This window comes from Lagenorhynchus albirostris, chromosome X (genome assembly GCF_949774975.1).
Source record: "Lagenorhynchus albirostris chromosome X, mLagAlb1.1, whole genome shotgun sequence".
NCBI lineage: Eukaryota > Metazoa > Chordata > Mammalia > Artiodactyla > Delphinidae > Lagenorhynchus > Lagenorhynchus albirostris.
The window spans coordinates 86,065,122-86,085,160 of NC_083116.1; the positions used below are offsets into that span (position 1 = coordinate 86,065,122).

A 20,039-nucleotide genomic window follows, 5' to 3' on the forward strand; every position below is an offset into this window, starting at 1 on the left:
AAACATATCTGGCCCCAGGGGTTATTGATGAGGGAGTGTGGGCCTGTAAGTAATGATGTTTACTGTGTGCCCAGACTTTTGGATTGAAGTTGGCTGACTAGAGACCAGGGAGGAAGCCATGTGATGGTCCAAGTGAGAGATGATGCAGCCTTAACAGCAGTGCTAAGTCAGGTTCTCTCAGCATGTGGCGAGTTAGCCCTTTTTGTCCATGGGGCCAGTATACTCAGGGTGGCTCTTTTTCTCCAAGGATCCTGGTCTCTTTTGTCCTCTCAACCCTGTTTCCTTCAGGAAAAGTCCAAGCTGGAGAGTGAGCTAGCCAACTTTGGGCCTCGAATCAATGATATCAAGAGGATCATCCAGAGTCGAGAGAGGGAAATGAAAGACTTGAAGGAGAAGATGAACCAGGTTGGTAGAGGATGAGCCATGCCAGCATGTGCATCAGGGCAGGACTGAGGCTGGAAGCAGCACTCTGACCCAGAGGTCCTTTTCTCTCCCTTGCTTCTCCCCTCAGGTAGAGGATGAGGTATTTGAAGAGTTTTGTCGGGAGATTGGTGTGCGCAACATCCGGGAGTTTGAGGAAGAGAAGGTGAAGCGGCAGAATGAAATCGCCAAGAAGCGGTAGGTGGAAGTGTGGTTAGAGGGGGAGACTGGGGTGCCCTTGAGCCCCTAGCCTGACATCTGGGAAGTCAAATGCCATCGTAAGGCAGGGAGCAGCTTTTACAGCGATGGGCATTTATGGTAGGTCAGCCTTAACAGGGACATCATGGAAGCATGTGGCACAGTATAGGGATTAAGAGTACCAGCTTTAAATGTGGTTTACCTGGGTTAAAATCCCAGCTCCATGGTTCATTTATCTTGGGCAGTGACTTGACCTCTCTAAGCCCTAGCTTCCTTATGCGTCAAGTGGGATAATTGTGATACCTATCACATAGAATTGTTGGGGTGGATCAGAGGTTGGGCTTAATCCTTATAAAGTATTTAGCATGATACTTTGCACCTACTAAGAGCAATAGGTATTAGCTTTTTTTTTTCTGGTTGCGCCATGTGGCTTGCAGGATCTCAGTTTCCCAACCAGGGATTGAACTTGGGCCATGGCAGTGAAAGCACTGAATCCTAACCACTAGACCACCAGGGAACTCCCAATAGATATTAGCTTTTATTATTGTCATTGTCCTGATGGGTGATGTGGGAGAGGAGGACCAAAGTTCTAGGTTGGAAGAATAGTAAGAACAAAGCAAGTTTCTCCTTTCTTTCCCACTTTAGTTTATTCATTTGTTCAACAAACCTTGTTTGAATACCTACTTGTGCCCAGTTGTCCTGTGCTAGGTATTGGAGAGGGTGGGGAGATGAGGGTAAGATAGATGAACATGACACAGTCTCTCTGAAGGAGGTCACCCCCTGGACCCAGGGCTTCAGTCAGCAGTTCGTCTAGCCCATCACCCATACAGTAACTGTTCATTGCTCTCCTACCCCCAAGTCAGGCTCAAGGGATACAGAATTGAATCAGAGACTGTTCCTGTCCTCAGGGAGTTTTGGAGTAATGAGGGAGACAAACAAGTAGATCAGCAGTTTCAGAATGATGCTGTACTTGAGGTAGATAGAAAATACAGAGGAAAATGTTCAAGGAGCTGCAAATCAACAAAAGGAAAAATAAAAACCTAGAGACCCAGTAGAATAATGGAGAGAGGATGTATTAGCATTTCATGGAAAGAGAAGCTCGAATGGCTAATAACTGTGAATTGATGTTCCATCTCATTCCTAATTAGAGAAAATGCGAATTAAAACAATCTAGCAGTATTTGGTGAAAATAAGTCTACACGAGCCCAATGACTTAGCAAAGCCACTCCTGAGTCTATATCCCAGAGAGGGTCTTAGCCACAGGGTGACAAAGAGACACATTCAAAGTTGTTCATCTTGGCATAATTTGTAATAGTGGGACATTGGTGGCAATGTAGACGGCCATCACTGCAGAGAAGTATAAGTTAAATGTGATGACTATACAGACTATGGAATACTGTGTAGCAGTTCAGACAAGAACTAGATTTACAGGCAGTAATAGGATAAATTTATAACACTGTACATTTGTATAAATTTAAAAACAAAACAACATTTTACAAGGATATGCATTTTTAAGGTTATATACGTATGTATGTGTGTGTATGTATGTATGTGTGTGTATGTATGTCTGTATGTCACTTTGGTGTACATGCTCACTGTAGGGAAGATAATAGGAGTAGAAATCAGATTGAACCAAAGGAGAAAAGGGAAAGGTCTTGTACAGACAGCGATCGTAAGTGTTTTATGGACTATGGGGTATGATTACACCAAAAAGGGAGGAACCCAACAAATTGTAATAGAAACTAAGAACCTGCTCACAATCGTGAAGAAAGGTTTTATAGACCAAGGAGTGATGAACTGGAGACCTGTAGAGTGAGTAGGATTTAGCCAACCAGGCAGTAGACAGAAGAAAGGAGTTCCAAGCAGTGAGAACAGCATGCGCAGAGGTGTGAGAGAGCATACTATGTTCTGCAAACTAAGTATTGAATGTCTGGAGCAGAAAAATGGGGTCAGGAGGAAGGCGGAGGTGTTGGAGAGGTCAGCAGGGGCCAGATCACAGAAGGCTTTGTGAGTCACGCTTAGGAGATTGAACTTAAAATTGCATAGCTCAAAATTATAGAGTTAATTACATTCCATTTGGATTATAGTGACTAATAGGTTTAAGCTGCTAGCATGACATCTGGCAGCATCTGTCACACCATATTGGGGGGTGGAGGGACAGTTGGAAGTTAGACCGGCCTGTCCTGCTAGTATCTGCATATGCTGGTTACATACTCTTGAGTTTCTATAGAGATGGGGAGGAGGGAACTAGCAGAAATCTATTTTCTCCATTTTTTTTTTTTTTTTTTTTACTACCCAAGCTCTGCCCCTTTAGAGATTCTGGAATGTTGGGGCAGGGGTGTATGCGGGGGTTTGGGGGTAGTTGGAAAGAGTGAAAGCCCATGAACTGAATATGAACTGAATACAGCCAGTATACCTGGAGATGGTGATGATAACTAAAATTTGTTGAGTGCTTACTGTGTACCAGGCATGGTTCTAAAGACTTTATACATATTAACTCCCAATAACTCTGAGGTAAGTACTATTATTATTTCCATTTTTCAGGTGAGGAAACAGGCATGGAGAGTATGACTAACTTGTCTGAGATTCATTACTAGTAAATGGCAGAGTTGAGATGCCAGTCCCCTTATCCCACCACATTATATTGCAAGGATGCCAGGAGAAGAAACCCAGGTTTTGGTGTTTACACCTGGGATCTAATCTCACTTTGCCAGCTCTGTGGCCTTGGGCAAGGTCTTTTACCTCTTGGCCCAAGTTTCCTCATTTGTAAAATTAGGATAATAATGCCTTCTTGTGGAGCTGTTCATTAGAGGATTAGAGGTAATGTATGTAAATTACATAGAAGCTTAATAAATAGGAATTATCATAGCTGGTGGGTTCAGGTGGACCTTTTTGTGCCTCCTTCTAGGAACTCAGAATGGAGGCTCCAGTGTTTAAAGGAGGATTCATGGAGTTTGGCCCAATCTCCTCTGCCTTGTGCCATATCTACAAAGCGAGGCCAAGGAACTTAGTTCTGTAACTTCAGGGGACAGTTTTATGTGGATGAGCTGAGTGGTGACTAAAATTCAGCAGTAACTGTGTCCCTGTGCCCTAGGCCTAGTTCTCCTTTCTCCCCACAGTTTGGAGTTCGAGAATCAGAAGACTCGCTTGGGCATCCAATTGGATTTTGAAAAGAACCAACTGAAGGAGGACCAGGATAAAGTACACATGTGGGAGCAGACAGTGAAAAAAGATGAAAATGAGATAGAAAAGCTCAAAAAGGTAAGCAAGGAGACCATGAAAAACTAAACTAAAAGCTAAGAGGAAAAATTGGAAGAGATAATATCCATACTTTATAAAGCCCTCTTCTAAATAAGAAAAACACCAAGACCTAAATAGGGAGAAAAAATGAGTAAGTGGCACAAACAGTCCAAGGAGAGATTCAAATAACCCATAAACACGTATATATAATTTAGCCTTAGTAGAAATCAAAGGAATGCAAATTAAAACAATTATGTGTAATTTGTTTCCTATCACATCACCCAAGATTTTTTTTTTTTAAAAAAAGGATACTGGCCATGATGCACAAAACCAGCATTCTTAGGCCATATGGCACCATGCATTGAGAGTCTTCAGAATACATTTCTCCTCAGTAATACATGAGGAAATCCAAAATGCTGGCACATAGGTTGATGTTTTTGTTTTTTGTTTTGTTATTTATTTATTTATTTATTTGGTTGTGCCGGGTCTTAGTTGCAGCAGGCGGGCTCCTTAGTTCTGGCATGCGAACTTAGTTGCGGCATGCGTGTAGTATCTAGTTCCCTGACCAGGGATTGAACCCAGGCCCCCTGCATTGGGAGTGTGGAGTCTTATCCACTGCACCACCAGGGAGGTCCCCCAGGTTGTTTATTTTTTAATTTTTAAAAAATTATTATTATTATTTTTTTAATATTTTGGCTGCTTTGGGTCTTCATTGCTGCACATGGGCTTTCTCTAGTTGTGGCAAGCAGGGGCTGCTCTTCGTTGCGGTGCGTGGGCTTCTCATTGCGGTGGCTTCTCTTGGTGTGAAGCACAGGCTCTAGGCGAGCAGGCTTCAGTAGTTGTGGCACACGGGCTCAGTAGTTGTGGCTCCTGGGCTCTAGAGCACAGGCTCAGTAGTTGTGGCACATGGGCTTAGTTGCTCTGCGGCATGTGGGATCTTCCCGGACCAGGGCTTGAACCCGTGTGCCTTGCGTTGGCAGGCGGACTCTTAACCACTGTGCCACCAGGGAAGCCCTGTATATTATTTCTTATGAGCCATTTGAGAGGAAGTTGCAGATATGTCCCCTTCTGTGACTTTCAGATCAAAATGAAAACATTCTCCTTTAAAAAAAAATCAGAACATAATAGGTAAGATGACAGTCCCCTTTGACTGACCACTCTCAATCCCAGTCCCCTTACTCTTCCTGGGGCTAATCTCACGTAGGGTGTATTCTTCCAGACCTTATAGGCATTTACTTAAATACTTTTTTTTTTTTTTTTAATTTTTTTTTTTTTGCGGTATGCGGGCCTCTCACTGTTGTGGCCTCTCCCGTTGCGGAGCACAGGCTCTGGACGCGCAGGCTCAGCGGCCATGGCTCACGGGCTCAGCCGCTCCGTGGCATGTGGGATCTTCCCGGACCGGGGCACGAACCCGTGTCCCCTGCATCGGCAGGCAGACTCTCAACCACTGCACCACCAGGGAAGCCCTACTTAAATACTTTTGCATTCATATATATGTACTCATGGAAAGTACACAGTATTGTTTTTGTGGGTGTTTTAAAAACATTGATGTTATTGCTCATGACAGTAGTCTTGGTGTGGAAAAGATGCTTAAATAACATTAAGTCAGAATATAGACTTTTAATTACAATCTAGTCTCAACTATGTAGACCTGTCCATAAGTAATGCTGAGGGGAAATAGGCTAAATGTTAATTGGTTCTCTCTGGCTGGTGGGATTACAAGTAATTTCTTATTTTCCTCCTACTTCATACTTTTCCTATACTTTGAAGTTTTCTACAGCAGGCAACTTGTATATTGGGGTAAGGGGGAGGTCAACAAAATAATTTGGAAGAAGGTAAAAGAACTCAGAGGGGTGATGGGGTTTGTAAAAGCAGAGCTCATTGAAGACAGATTCCAGCAAACTGTCTGGGGGAAAGGGTGGGGACAATGGGAGAAGATCCCAAGGTGAGCTGGGGAAAGCCTTCACTTCTTGTCCTGTTCACCGTGCTGGGACCAGGAGGAACAAAGACACATGAAGATCATAGATGAGACCATGGCCCAGCTACAAGACCTGAAGAATCAGCACCTGGCCAAGAAGTCAGAGGTGAATGACAAGAACCATGAGATGGAGGAGATTCGTAAGAAACTGGGGGGCGCCAACAAGTGAGTGGGTTCAGGCCTGGGCCTGGGGGAAGTACGTAGTACGGGCAGCTTGCTGGATTTGGGTCTCACCTATCTCCTTGGATCTTCTTAGGGAAATGACCCATTTACAGAAGGAGGTGACAGCCATTGAGACCAAGCTTGAACAGAAACGCAGTGACCGCCACAACCTGCTACAGGCCTGCAAGATGCAGGACATCAAGTTGCCACTGTCTAAGGGCACCATGGACGATATTAGTCAGGAAGAGGTGAGTATTAAGGCTGGTGGTGGGTGTGGGCTGTGAATAACATAACCAGGAATGGGGGATGAAGGTGGCTAGGGAGGGCAGGTGAGAGAGAGAAAAGGATGGTGGTTGCAGGTGGTGAGAGACAAAAGGAGGGACGCAGGGGAGATGAGGCAGGGTGAGGCTGTGAAGGCAGGTGAGGTGAAAGGTAATAGCCTTGGTGTGAGAGGGAAGTTGTTGGGGGTAGGGCTGCATGTCAGTAGGTGGTGAGGGAGGTAAGCCAGGAGAAGAGGAAGTCATTCATTAACCTTAGGGACTTGAGCTAAGATAGTTCCAGCAGGTGATGGATACTGGTAGGAGTGGGAATTGAGGGACATTAGCCAAGAGCAAAGGAAGATGGAATTGAGGGACCTGAGGGATGGTAACTTAGCTGCAGTGAGGGAGGTTGGCCAAGAGAGAGTTGGGTAAGGGACATCAGCAATACAGAGGTGATGAAGCTTAGTTATGGGAAAGGGAGGGACACCAGCCAATAGAAGAGCCAAGGCATTTTATCCACTGGAAGTGAAGCTTGGTAGCAAGGGGGTGGGAATGTTAACTGAGAGGAGGTTTGCAGATATCTTGTCTTTGACCTGAACATGTATTTCAGTCCCACATGTCTTTCTCCCTCCTTTCTTCCCAAATAGCATTTCCATTTAATTCAGCAAAATATTTTGAACACTGGCAGTGTGCCAGGCATCATGGTAGCATGTGATATAATTACTCCTAATCCTAAGCACAGCCCTGCCAGGCAGGCATCGTCCTGTGTTACAGATGAGGGTTTGTGTGTTTAAATGAGGATTCAAGCAACAGCATGGCTTGCCCAGGGTCACACGGTTAGTCAGCGGTAGAGCCCAATTTTGAACTCAGATCTTTCTGCTGTCAGAGCTGCTTTTCCTTTTGCCACAAGTACTTTCTAGCAAGGTGCTTCTCAAAGACATCGAAGGCTGCAAAGGAGCCCCTCAGCCCCCTCTAGAGGAGCAAGTGCTCTTATGGCCATTCGGGTCCATTTGACTCTCCCTCTCGCCATTGCAGGGTAGCTCCCAGGGGGAGGATTCAGTGAGTGGCTCCCAACGAACTTCCAATATCTATGCACGAGAGGCCCTCATCGAGATTGACTACGGCGACCTGTGTGAGGATCTGAAGGTGAGGCTCAGCCTTGGGGAGTGGGTACATCCTCCCAGCTGTCCAGAGAGAGGGTCAGCTCATCTGGGGGCCCTGTGGAGACAGACCATGTCTGGAAAGAGGGGCGAGCTGGCAAGGCGGGGCGGGGTGGAGTTGTGATCCATGGCTTCCCCCAATATGCACACACAGACACAGGCACATCTTCCGCCTCCACCCCCAGCTGCCCCCATCCCTGCCTGTTGCCAGTCTTCCCCTTCCACCTGTGTACACATCTCAGCCCAGATACACGGAGAACAGGCTCCTGTACAGTGAACAGATAGACCTCGGGGGTTCCTCAGGGCTCTGTCCCAGGCATCCTTTCCTTCTCATTTGGCGTGCTCTCATCCTGGGTGTCTCCTCTACTCCCCTGGCTTCAGCTGCCATCTCTGTGCTAGGGCCCACAGGTACCTCAAACCCCAGCCTTCCTCCCCAAATCGGCCTCTTCTCTTCAGTGCCAGCCCCAGGTTCAAACCAGAAATCTGAGCCTTGTCCTTAACTCTCTCTCTCACTTTGCATATTCAGTGAATTACCAAGCCCTGTCAATTCTACCTTCCAGATATCTACTGAATTCTACTTTTCTCTGTTTCCACTGTCTCTGTAGTTCAGGCTGCTTTCACCACTCACATGGACTACTGTAGGAGCCTTCTAAATAGTTTCTGATGCTTTCCAGTCTTTCCTTATAGCCAGGCAGGGGGACTTGATTTTTTTTTTTTTAACCTTTTTATTATGGAAAATTTCAAACAGATACAGAAGTAGAGAGAATGATACAATGAACCCCAGGTACCCATCATCCAGCTTCAATAATTAGCAACATATGGTCAATCCTGTTTTTTATACCCTTCCCCCTCCTGATTGGCACATTTTAAATCAAATTCTAGATATTCCATTCATAATTACCTCAGTATATATCTCTAGGACTCCTTTTTAAAAAATGTAACCATGATATTATACCAAAAAATTAGCACTAACTCTGTAATGTCACCTGATATTCAATAAATGTTTAGATTTCCATGAATGTCCCATAAATATCTTTTTTAAAAATATTTTTTCTGGGCTTCCCTGGTGGTGCAGTGGTTGAGAGTCCGCCTGCCAACGCAGGGGACACGGGTTCGTGCCCCAGTCCGGGAAGATCCCACATGCCGCGGAGCGGCTGGGCCCGTGAGCCATGGCCGCTGAGCCTGCGCGTCCGGAGGCTGTGCTCCGCAACGGGAGAGGCCACAACAGTGAGAGGCCCGCATACCGCAAAAAAAAAAAAAAAAAAAAAAAAATTTCTGTGTTTAAATCAGGATTCAAGTGAGGTCCATGTGTTAAAGTTGGTCTCTTATGGTCTATAACATTTTTTTATCCCTTTTTATTTTTTTCTTGCTATTTATGGAAGAAACTGGGTCATTGGTCTTGTACAATTTTCTATACTCTGAATTTGGCTGATTGTGTCCCATGATGTTTTTTAACATGTTCTTCCATCCTTGTGTTTCCTATAAACTGGTAGTTAAATCTGTGGTTTGATTGGATTCAGATTCATTTTTTATTTTTGGCAAGAATATATCATAAGTGGTACCATGTACTCATGAACTTCCTTTTGCATCGCATCAGTAGACACTGAATGTCAGTTCTCTCTGTCTTTGTAATGGTAAGATTGATGAATGCTCAACACTACCTATGAAATATTCTTGCCAAAAACTCAAACAAGGATCTGATTAAGCTTTTATGTCCACCAATTATATGAAACACTGGTGCCAGAGGAACATGTTAAGTAAAAGCACAGGGATGCAGTTAACTAAATCTAGACTGTGGGAAACTCTAAAGGACAAAAGACCTGGTCTCTTCCATAAATAAATGGGAAGAAAGAAATGAACAGAAAGGGAGAACTTTTATAGGCTTATGAGACAAATCAACCAATTACAATGTGTGGCCTTCCCTTGAATCCATTGCAAAGAAAAGAGAGGCAGGGGAATTTATAGATTAAATGAGATTTAAGAGACGTATCAGCCAATTGTAATGTGGGCACCTTATTTGGAACCTGCTTTGAAAAAAACCTGTAAAAAAATTTTTATGTTAACACAATTGGGATGATTTGAACACTGACCAGATAGTTTATGATGTTCAGGAATTGCTGTTAATATCTTTAGGTGATAATGGTATTGTGGTTTTATTTTTAAAATGTCCTTACCTTTTACAACAGTGGTTCTCAATGGGTGGGGTAGATTTTGCCTCCCCAGGGGACATTTGGTAATGTCTGGAGATACTCTTGTCACAGCTAGTTGTCGCAACTGGGGCAGAGGTTGCTACCAGTATCCAGTGGGTAGACAACAGGGATGCTGCTAAACATCCTACAGTGCACAAAGGACAGCCCCCACAACAACAAATTATTTGGCTCAAAATATCATTAGTGCTGAGATGCAGAAACCCTGTTTTAGAGATACATACTGAAGTATTTATGGATGAAACATTTGAGATTTGGTTTAAAATAGTTGAATATAGAAAGAAATTGGGTATAGATGGCAGAGTATTGGCCATGAGTTGATAATTATTGAAGCTGGGTACGTGGGGTTCATTGTATTATTCTCTGCATTTCTGTGAATGTTTAAAAATTTACGTAATGTAAAGTTAAAAAAGGAAAAACAATCATGATCACCATGTTCAGGTGTTGTTAGCCCCATCAATCTTATAAAGTTCCCTATCAGCCTTTCACAGCTGGTTTTAGCAGCTATTAATGAACGATCATTGCCTACATCTATTAAGGGCTGCAAAATGGTAATTTTCTGATTCTTTCATTCCTCCTACATTTATTAATTTGATTTCTAAAAAAGAACTTTCTCACATCAACTGTTTAGTTCCCTTGAAATTCAGTTAGTACAGAAAAGGTAGAATAAATACTTAATTCTTTGCCTTTATTTACCAGCTTTCAGAATGAGTTGGTTATCTTTGTAACCTTTAAAGTTAGTGACCAGTGAGGTTTCTAATTTATATTTATTATAAACTTAAGTGTTTAAATGTCTTTTGGCATGTTTCAGTCTATTTGGAGTCATTTTTCTTTTTGATATTCAAATTGTCCCATTCTTGGCCAGAGGGAGCCACTTCAAGTTGAGTTTTGCTATTGTTCTTATTAGATTTTTTATTATGGAAAATTTCATATGCAGAAGTAAAATAGTACAGTGCTGTCTCATGTGGCCATCACCAGTTTCAGCAGTTAGCAACTCATGGCCAAACTTGTTTCATATGCACCCCCCCACACTCCATCCTCCCCTTCCCACCCCCAGGTTATTTAAAAAATTCTGGCCACCATGTCATTTCATTTGTAAATATTTCAGAATGTATCTCTATAAGAGAAAATTCTTAAAAATATTTAGAATCATTATCATACAAAAAACCCAATTACTTAACATTGGAGTTATATATTATTATATAATTCCTTAATAATAATATTATGATTAGTATTCACATTTCCCTGATTGTTATACACACACACTCACAGTTTGCTTGCTTGAACTGGGAGTCAAGTAAGATGAAAGAGAGATAGATGATTGATATAGTGATTGGTTGATGATGTCTCCTAAGTCTCATTTAATCCAAAAGTTCCCCCTCTGTCTGTTTATATTTTTCTCTGCAATATTTACTGTTGTTGAAGAAATTCGCTCATTTCTCCTGAAGGATTTTCTACATTCTGTACTTTGTTGATTGTATCCTGTGGTTTTTAAAATGTTCCCCCAGAACAAAGCAAAAAAAAATAAGTTCTGCTGTCCCCCATAGTTCCTGTAAGTGGGTAGTTAGATGTAGATTAGTGCTGTTCAATAGAGATACAGTATCGCCCACATGTGTAACTTTTAAAACATGAAATTTAGTTTAATACTATATTTTGTTTGACCGAGTATATCCAAAAGAATGATCATTTCAATGTGTAAACAGTATAAAAATTATTGATGAGAAATTTAACCATCTCTGTACTAAGTCTTCAAAATTCATTATCTATTTTAAGCTTCCAGCACATCTCAATTTGGATGCTAAATTTTACTCAGAAATACTTGATCTGTATTTAGATATCCTAAAATTTACAATTGAAAAAGGAGAACCACATACCCAAGTTGTTCCAAATATACTTAGAAGTTTTGTAGTAACTGAATTGAGTATCAGTTTTTAAATTTAAATTAGCTAGCATTCAGTAAAATTAAAACTTTAGTTCCTCAGTCACACCAGCTGCATTTTTCATGCTCAGTAGTAACATGTGGCTTGTGACCACTGTATTGGACAGCTCAGATCTAGAGGTTTGATTAGATTCAAGTTTTGGGGTTTATTTTGGTCAAGACTACTTCATATGACGTCATTACTTCCATCAGGAGGTTTATAATGTCTGGTCATTGGCTCTTTTTGTGTGGCTTGCAGCCATGATGATTATTGCCTAGATCCATTACATAATTTGTCAGGGGTTGCAAAATGGTCATCTTATTCTATCATTTCTTTATTAGCTGGAATACTGTAAAGAGATTTCCTCCGTCAATTATTTGGTTACCCTGAGGTAGTTTGTATAGGAAAGGCAGGATATATGGCTTGATTCTTTCCCTTTATTTACCAGTTTATAAAATAATGAGTTGGTTCTTTGGCATTCTCAAGATTTGTCCACTGAGTTGTTTTCATGTTATTATGAACTTAAGGATTTAAACACATTTGATGTGTTGCACTCTGTTGTGGTTATTATCCTTCTCATTGCATAAAGGTGTTGTATCTTCGGCCAGTGGGAACTCGTTCAAGTTGGCTTCTGAATAATTTTGACACAACTCTTGTAGTCTTTTTTTTTTTTTTTGGCTGTGCCGCGTGGCATGTGAGATCTTAGTTCCCTGACCAGGGATTGAACCCGCCCCCCCGTATTGGAAGGCAGATTCTTAACCACTGGACCACCAGGGAAGTCCCCTCTTGTAGTCTTTGATATCTTCCTTGCTTTCTGGTATGTCCAGGCTCATCCTTTACGTTTCCCACCCCAGATCTGGAATTAGCCATTTCTCTGAGAAGCTCTGACTTCTTTTAGTAGGGAATGCTATTATTTAGCAACTACCATCTGGACACTGGAATGTTCATGACTGCTTGGTTGCTCGGTGCTTCTAGAACTTTTCAGTAGACTGGGCTACAAAATGCATTTTTTATTTGAGGGAAAAATGTATCATGAGTTCATATTGATACTTCCAATTGAAATTGTAATTTTCACAGTTTAACATTGATTTTATGTTTGAGTTTCCAATTATTCTTGCTAAAAATCTGGTTTCTAGCAAGTATTCAATAGTATATTTACTTTAGCCTATCATATATGTAGAAACTCATAATAAGATATTATTAGTAACAATTCAATTATTGAATGCTATTTAAGATTTCCTTGATGCTAATGGCTCATTAAGCTAATGGCTCATTGAGCATGGATAGTCGTGTTCCTATGTTTTAAAGTGATTTGAAAGAATCTTCTGAGTGTTTAACCAGCTAATATATAGTCAGACTTCTTTTGTTTAGTTTTCAATTTTTAAAGGATTTTGCTTTTTACTATTCTCCTTTATTTTTTCCAAGTTTAATTTTGAAACTTTTCAAACCTACAAGAAAAACTGAAAGAATAGTACAGTTGAACACCCATATGCCTTTCACCTTAGATTGACCAATGGACATTTTCCCAGTTTGCTTTCTCTCTTATCTCTCGACTCTCTCCCTCCCTCTGTACTGCACACTTTTTTTGTTTTTGCTGAACCTTTTGAAGGAAGTTGTAGACTTCAACTCTAAATTCTTCAGCATGCTGGAGCAAGGGATTCTCCTCCATAACCACAGTTCAATTTTATACCTAAGAAAATTAATAATTTTATGTCTAATATTCCACCCATATTCAAATTTTCCTAGTTGTTACAAAGTGTCTTTTGTAGTAGTTTGTTTTTTTTAAGCTGTGACCCAATCAAATTCATGCATTGCTTTTGGTTGTTCTGTCTCTTTAGTTTCTTTTATTTAGTTAGTTTCTTTTAATGTGGAACAGTCCCCTCACTTTTTTTCATAACATCGGTCTTTTGAACAGTCTACATGTTGTCTCGAAGAACAGGATATGTTATGGGTACATTATGGATATGTCAGTTTCCTTTCATTACTCTGTTTAATTTGTTCCACCTAACCTTGTGTTTCCTATGAATTGGAAGTTTGAACTATTTTAGAGGCTTGATAGATTTGGGTTAAGTAATTTTTTGGCAAAAATATTTCACTGTGTGCTCCCCCTCCCCGCCAGCTGTGCAGCGTGGCTTGCCAAATCTTAGTTCCCCGAGCAGAGGTTGAACCCAGGCCATGGTAGTGAAAGCACCAAGTCCTAATCACTGGACCGCCAGGGAACTCCCCACTATGTACTTTATATTGCATCATGCCAGGAGGCACATAGTGTTAGGGTATCCCACTATTCATGATGGTAGGTTTGATCCTCAGTTAAGGTATCAATTGCCACATCTCAGTGCTAAGCATACACTTTTACCTTTGTAAGTAATAAGGAATCTTTAAGGTGATTCTTTGGCATCTTGTCAGTATCTTGTTCCCCAACAGTTTTTTTACCCAGTGGCTTTCACATTTTGATTCAGTTTAATTTTGTTTTATAATTATGTAATTCTTCATTTGATTCTGAAACCATAAGTATAATACAAGGTATGTGAAGAGAAGTTTAGCTTCCTTTCCTGTCCAACTTCACCCCCCTTCCTGTATGTGTGACCATTTTAGTTTTTGGATTATCTTTTTGTTGTTGTTGTATTTTTAAAATACAAATATATTTGTATGTAAATTATTCACATTTCCTCTCTTAGATAAAAGATAGCATTCTATTGTGTACCTTTATACTGTATCCACGAATCACTCCATACATATATAGAGAGAGAGATGTTCAGAAAGGCTTTTCTAAAATATATATATATATATATATTCATGTCCTTCCTGTGCTTGAAATCATTCAGTGGTACCTCACCTTCCCTTGGGATAAAGTCCAAATTTCTTAAAAGGCCTGTTATCATTGGGCTTCTTCATGTGCCTCCAGCTTTGTCTCTTTGCCTAGCGGACAGGCACGTGTGTGCTTACACACACACACACACACACACACACACACACACACACACACACACACACACACACAGTTGCTACTGTTGCCATGTTGAATTGCCCTTTGCATATTTGTTTGGCCTTTTTGTTTTTCTGCTGTGCTGTGTGGCTTGTGGGGTCTTAGTTCCTTGATCGAGGATTGAACCTGGGCCCGGGCAGTGAAAGCGCTGAGTCATAACCACTGGACCGCCAGGGAATTCCCCTGTTTGGCTTTTGAAGTTCATTAAAGTTGATTACTTTTTTGAATTTCTTTGATTTCCTTGAATGAACCATGAATAAACCCTGGTCTCGCATGTGATACTCCTGTCTGCATAGAAGACTGTTCCTTCTCTCTGTCCTCACCATTCATCCTATGGGCCTGAGCTTAAAAATATTCCTGGAAGCCTTCCCTAGCCCCAGTGTCTGAGTTAGGTGCCCTTCTTGTGTGCTGACCCGTCACCATCTGTTTATCATTGTTTGGGTATTCACCATACAATGTTCTGATTGTTTGCTTATATGCATTCCTCTGTTAGTCCATGAGCTCTATGAACACAGGAGCCATGACTCACAGGATATGAGTGGCCAGTGCCTGGCATTGGAAGGCATTCAGTAAATATTTATTGACTAAAAGTGGCAGAAAGGCACAAGCCCAGACATGCATCACAATATCCATAAGACCTAAAACCAAGTTCAAATGGAATTTGCTCAGGTGTGGTGATCTGAGCAGAAAACGTGAGTTGCCTTATTCGTTGTAGAGCTGTAAGTGGAGTCCAGACCAGCCTGTGTGGGAGCCTCTAGGTCACCCTGGGATGGCGCTGGCTCATGGCCTGGGCTGAGAGCCAGAGAGGGGCACCACCAGCTGCTCCTCCTGAGAGATGGAGAGGTTGACAGGGCCTGGGGGAAGGGCTAGAGATGAGAAAAGCGACGTCAGCCTGTAATTTCTAGGGACGGTGGGAATGGTTACTGTTGGCAGGACCTGATGAGAGGAGCAGGGTTAGGGAAAAAGAACCTGCCTTCTGCGTGGGAGTAGGTCCCCAGGCCCCCGCCCGGATCAGGTATCTCTGTAGGGGCCTGGCCCTTCTTGATGTTGCTGGGCCTGGGATTTGCAGGATGCCCAGGCCGAGGAGGAGATCAAGCAGGAGATGAACACACTGCAGCAGAAGCTGAATGAGCAGCAGAGTGTGCTCCAGCGTATTGCTGCCCCCAACATGAAGGCCATGGAAAAGCTGGAAAGTGTCCGAGACAAGTTCCAGGAAACCTCAGACGGTAAGGGTTTCCTCTTCTTCTTGGTTCTAAGATGAAGGCAGGAGGCTAGAGGTATGGCAAGGGCCTGTTATACATCACAACAGCTCCTGTTTTTACGTGCTTTCTTGCTCGAAACTCCCAAGAGCCCTAAACAGTAGGGATTATCACACCTGTTTTATAGAGTAGAAAACTGCTGAGGTTTAGAGAGAATGAGTGACCTGCCTGAGGTCACACAGCTCGTTGCTGGTAGAGCCCAGGGAAGAATCCATGTTATGTGGCTGCGAGCCCATGTTTCTTCCTTTGCACTATGTGGCTGGCCCACTGGATACAGGTGATCGTGGAACTGTCTTCCTGGGCCCCTCCGCAGGCATTCCTCTTCATGTGGGATGTCCCTGCTCTGTGGATTGTCAGTTGTAGGTCATTTTTGCCAGGGCATGGTCCTCAGCCTTGGCAGAGCCTGGGTACTGAGGGGTCACCTGTCTTTCCCTTGTGGCAGAGTTTGAGGCAGCCCGAAAGCGAGCCAAGAAGGCCAAACAGGCATTTGAACAGATCAAGAAGGAACGCTTTGACCGCTTCAATTCCTGTTTTGAATCAGTGGCCACCAACATTGATGAGATCTACAAGGCCCTGTCCCGTAACAGCAGTGCCCAGGTAGGCTGGAGCCCCTTACCCAACTAGCCCCTACCCATCCTCATTTGCCCTTCCCTCTAGGCTTCCTGTCCTCATCCCCATCTAGACCCAGACTCTTGACCCATCTCCTTTCCCCCTAGGCATTCCTGGGCCCTGAGAACCCTGAGGAGCCCTACTTGGATGGCATCAACTACAACTGTGTAGCTCCTGGCAAACGCTTCCGGCCCATGGACAACTTGTCAGGGGGGGAAAAAACAGTAGCAGCTCTGGCACTGCTCTTTGCCATCCACAGGTATGGCTGTGCCCCTCCAGGGCAGTTGGTGGAGACTGTACTGAGGCCACTGGAGGCTCTGGGGTCCAAGGATATGCAAAGTTATGCCAAGGTGAAGATGATCTGGTGGACTCTGGATTGAATCCCTGTTTCCCTACCGACTACAGCATATCTGGCCTTGGTTTCCTGGACCTGTCTTCCCAATCCAACCTCATCCACTCAGCATGCCTTCCCCTGCATGTATTCAGTCCCACCTCCAGGCTTTTGCTTACATGGTTGCTGGCTCATAAGCCCTTTTCATGCAAATCTAGCTTGGCCATCACCTTCCACCCCTTCACATCTCATTCTCTTCCTCCTGTTCCTCTAGGAAGCCTGCTTCAACCACTGTGGCATACCCTGACCTCCCCCTCCTGAATGCCAACAGTACTTGAATCTGACTCCCCCCCACAACTTAGTGCTTGATTGTACAGCATCATTCAGTGAGCATTTCTTGAGGGCTGCTCTGTACCAGACCTTGTTGGGGGATTAGGGACACAGATGAGTCAGACATGGTTTTTGTCTTCGAGGAGCTCATGGTCTACTGGAAGCCAGATGTGTAAACAAACAGTGAGCTAAATGTTGTAACCGGGTGAGCGTGTGAGCGGTGGATGCACAGAGGAGAGCCACCAACCCAATCTGGGAAAGCCTTTCAAGGGCAGCCAACACTTGAGCAGGAAATGCAAAGGATAAGTAGAAGTTAGCCAGAGAGACCAGTAGGCATTCCAAGGCAGAGGGTACAGCTTGTGCAGAGGCAGGGAGACATGGTGTGAGTGGGTGGGGTAGACCTCCAGGTAGCTTGGTCAGTATGGCCAGAGCCTAGGACAGCTTTATCTCCCCAGCCAACCTGGAGGCTCCAGAGAGGATCATGTCTTCTGTTCTGTGGGACCCTGGAGCGCAGGGCTGGATGCAAAGGAGGACTCAGTTGGTATATTGGGCTTTAGGGGCTCAGGCAACATTCCGACCTGGGTTTTTTAATCTCTGAAGAAATGGAAGGGGGTGCTGGCCTGTATGATGGGCTCTGGGGCTGTCATGCCCCGCCCCTGCCCCCATCAGTGTCAGCTCACCTACTGGTTCCCTCCCAGCTACAAGCCAGCCCCCTTCTTCGTCCTGGATGAGATAGATGCTGCCCTGGATAACACCAACATTGGCAAGGTGGGTGCAAGGAAAGTGGGGCCCGGGAGGGAGGCCCCCAGGTCGGGGCTGGGTTTCAGGGAACAACTCCTGAGTGCGCCCTAGCCATTCCTGCAGCCTCTTCTCTGTGCCTGGGAGGCTGGGCCCAGGGTCATCCGCACTGTGCTAGTCAGTGGCCTCCTTTCAGCCTCTCTTCCCCCAACCCTCCGCCCCGTACCCCACCCCATCTGCCTCTGGTTCTGACTGGATAAGACAGGGAGTGTTAGGGCTTCAGCCCTGCTAAGTGCTCCATGGCCCCTCCCACAGGTAGCAAATTACATCAAGGAGCAGTCGACTTGCAACTTCCAGGCCATCGTCATTTCTCTCAAGGAGGAGTTCTACACCAAGGCTGAGAGCCTCATTGGAGTCTACCCCGAGGTAGGGCGGTCCTGGCTCAGGAGCCAGCCCCACTCCCTGCCTGACTTCCCAGGGCAGGAAGGGAAGGCTGCAGTGGAGGGGCACAGGGGTGGGGGAGCATAGGGACTCAGGTCCTGAATGGCCATCTGGGCTTGTTGGAGCCCTGCCCTGGAGGCTTAGCCAGCTCAGCTGGGCAGGGCCATTGCATTTGGGGACAGGTGGAAAGGCGAGGCAGAGGCAGCCAGACAGCAGAGAAAAGGAGGAGAGTGCAGAGATAGGCAGGAAAGGCACATGGGACTGAGCACATCCTCTCATACCCAGAGAACCATTGCCTGGGCTTTGGGCAGGTATGTAGGGAGGAGGGTTTGAGGCCCCACAATCCTGGGGCACTTGACACCTCTTAATTCTCTCCTTACAATTTTATTTTTCTTTTTCTCCCTTCTCCTTCAGCAAGGGGACTGTGTGATCAGCAAAGTCCTGACCTTCGACCTCACCAAGTACCCAGATGCCAACCCCAACCCCAATGAGCAGTAGCAGTAGTTCTGCCCTCCTGCCTGGTCTGGATCCCTAAGTTACGCCTCTCCCAATCTCTGGATATTTGGCTCCCAACCTTTCCCTACCTCCTGTCCCTGTTTGGTATAGTTATGGGATTTAGGCACTGCTGTCAAGCATGAAGAGGAACAGAGGTGATGTTAGTTCTGGAGCAAAAATTCCTGAGCTTCAGGGAGCATCCTGGCCTCTGGAACGAGGTGCTGAGCTGAACTGAGCTGAACAGGGCCATCTGTCCATCCCCCCTTCCGCCACCCTGGACCTTACCCCGTCACCCATAATCATGGATTCCTTGGGCCCCCTGCATTTTGCTTGTGTGTGGTATGTACATGTGTGTATATGTGTCCACATGTGCGCATGTGGGTGTGTTTGCAAAATAATAAAGATATTGGAGACCCATTTTAGAAGGAGCCTAGGCTGAATTTGATTCCAAGAGAGCTTAGTATGACAGCACCCCGGCGCTGGGCATAGTTATTCCAGACCTCAGGATTCAGGCCGTTACGTGAAACCACCCTCATTCACTCATTAATGCTTTCATTCATTTCCTGTGTTCATCAAATACATACTGAACACCCTCTTTGTCAGACTCTATGCTAGGAATACAGAACTGAATCAGACATGATCTCTACCCTCCTACTAAGGAGATGCTAGTGGGTTCATGAGTTCCTGTGGTTAGCTGAATCATGTATAGGTGCTTTGAATTTGAGAAGAGGATGATCAGCTCCAGGCTTCCTGGAGGTCACATTTGAGCTGGACCTTGACAAGTTGGTAGGATTTGGTTGGGTGCTAGGAGCAGAGCCTAGGCTCTAGGGACAGTTCTAGTCCCATTTTTTTATCACTTACTAGCTTGACACTGGGCAAGTCATTTGACCTTTCTGTGCCTGTTTCCTCAACTGTAAAATGGGGCTAACAGTATTTACCTACCTCGTAGGATTTAATGATGTCAAACTCCTCACTGGAGGCCTTATCCCTGCTTGGAGCCCACTAGGTGCCAACCCCTCAGAATCCAAGCCTTCTCATGCCTAACCCCTGAGGGCTTCTGATCCCAGTTGTTAGGGACAGAAGGAGCCTCCAAATCTGGGAAGTGTTGAATGCCCTGGTTATTGGGAAAGTTCCAGGGCATTGATGGGGTTTACCTGGTAAGTGGAGGACCTAAGGAACCCTATCGCTTCAATCATGTATGATAACTGGGTGCCTAAGCCCCAACCTGGGTTGTGAGGAAGTAGGGGAGAGGTAGCCTGGGCCGCATCCTGGCTGTGTGTAATGTTCCTTCTGGGAACTAACCGCA

General features: G+C 44.3%; 1 protein-coding gene across 4 annotated transcripts in view; it reads left to right on the forward strand.

The window, feature by feature from the left end:
* SMC1A (structural maintenance of chromosomes 1A) overlaps window positions 1-19,158 on the forward strand; it is a 32,294-nt gene extending 13,136 nt beyond the window's left edge. For 3 of the 4 annotated variants that reach the window (XM_060138503.1, XM_060138505.1, XM_060138506.1), the window contains 12 exons: window positions 289-405; window positions 512-618; window positions 3,738-3,879; window positions 5,856-6,001; window positions 6,093-6,246; window positions 7,294-7,404; window positions 15,600-15,756; window positions 16,232-16,386; window positions 16,506-16,657; window positions 17,758-17,827; window positions 18,113-18,223; window positions 18,653-19,158. In XM_060138503.1, the coding sequence (XP_059994486.1) occupies window positions 289-405; window positions 512-618; window positions 3,738-3,879; window positions 5,856-6,001; window positions 6,093-6,246; window positions 7,294-7,404; window positions 15,600-15,756; window positions 16,232-16,386; window positions 16,506-16,657; window positions 17,758-17,827; window positions 18,113-18,223; window positions 18,653-18,736 (1,506 nt within the window). In that variant the 3' untranslated portion in view covers window positions 18,737-19,158. The remainder of the gene's footprint in view (window positions 1-288; window positions 406-511; window positions 619-3,737; window positions 3,880-5,855; window positions 6,002-6,092; window positions 6,247-7,293; window positions 7,405-15,599; window positions 15,757-16,231; window positions 16,387-16,505; window positions 16,658-17,757; window positions 17,828-18,112; window positions 18,224-18,652) is intronic. The other variant, XM_060138504.1, reaches the window with a different exon arrangement.
* The last annotated feature ends 881 nt before the right edge of the window (window positions 19,159-20,039 follow it).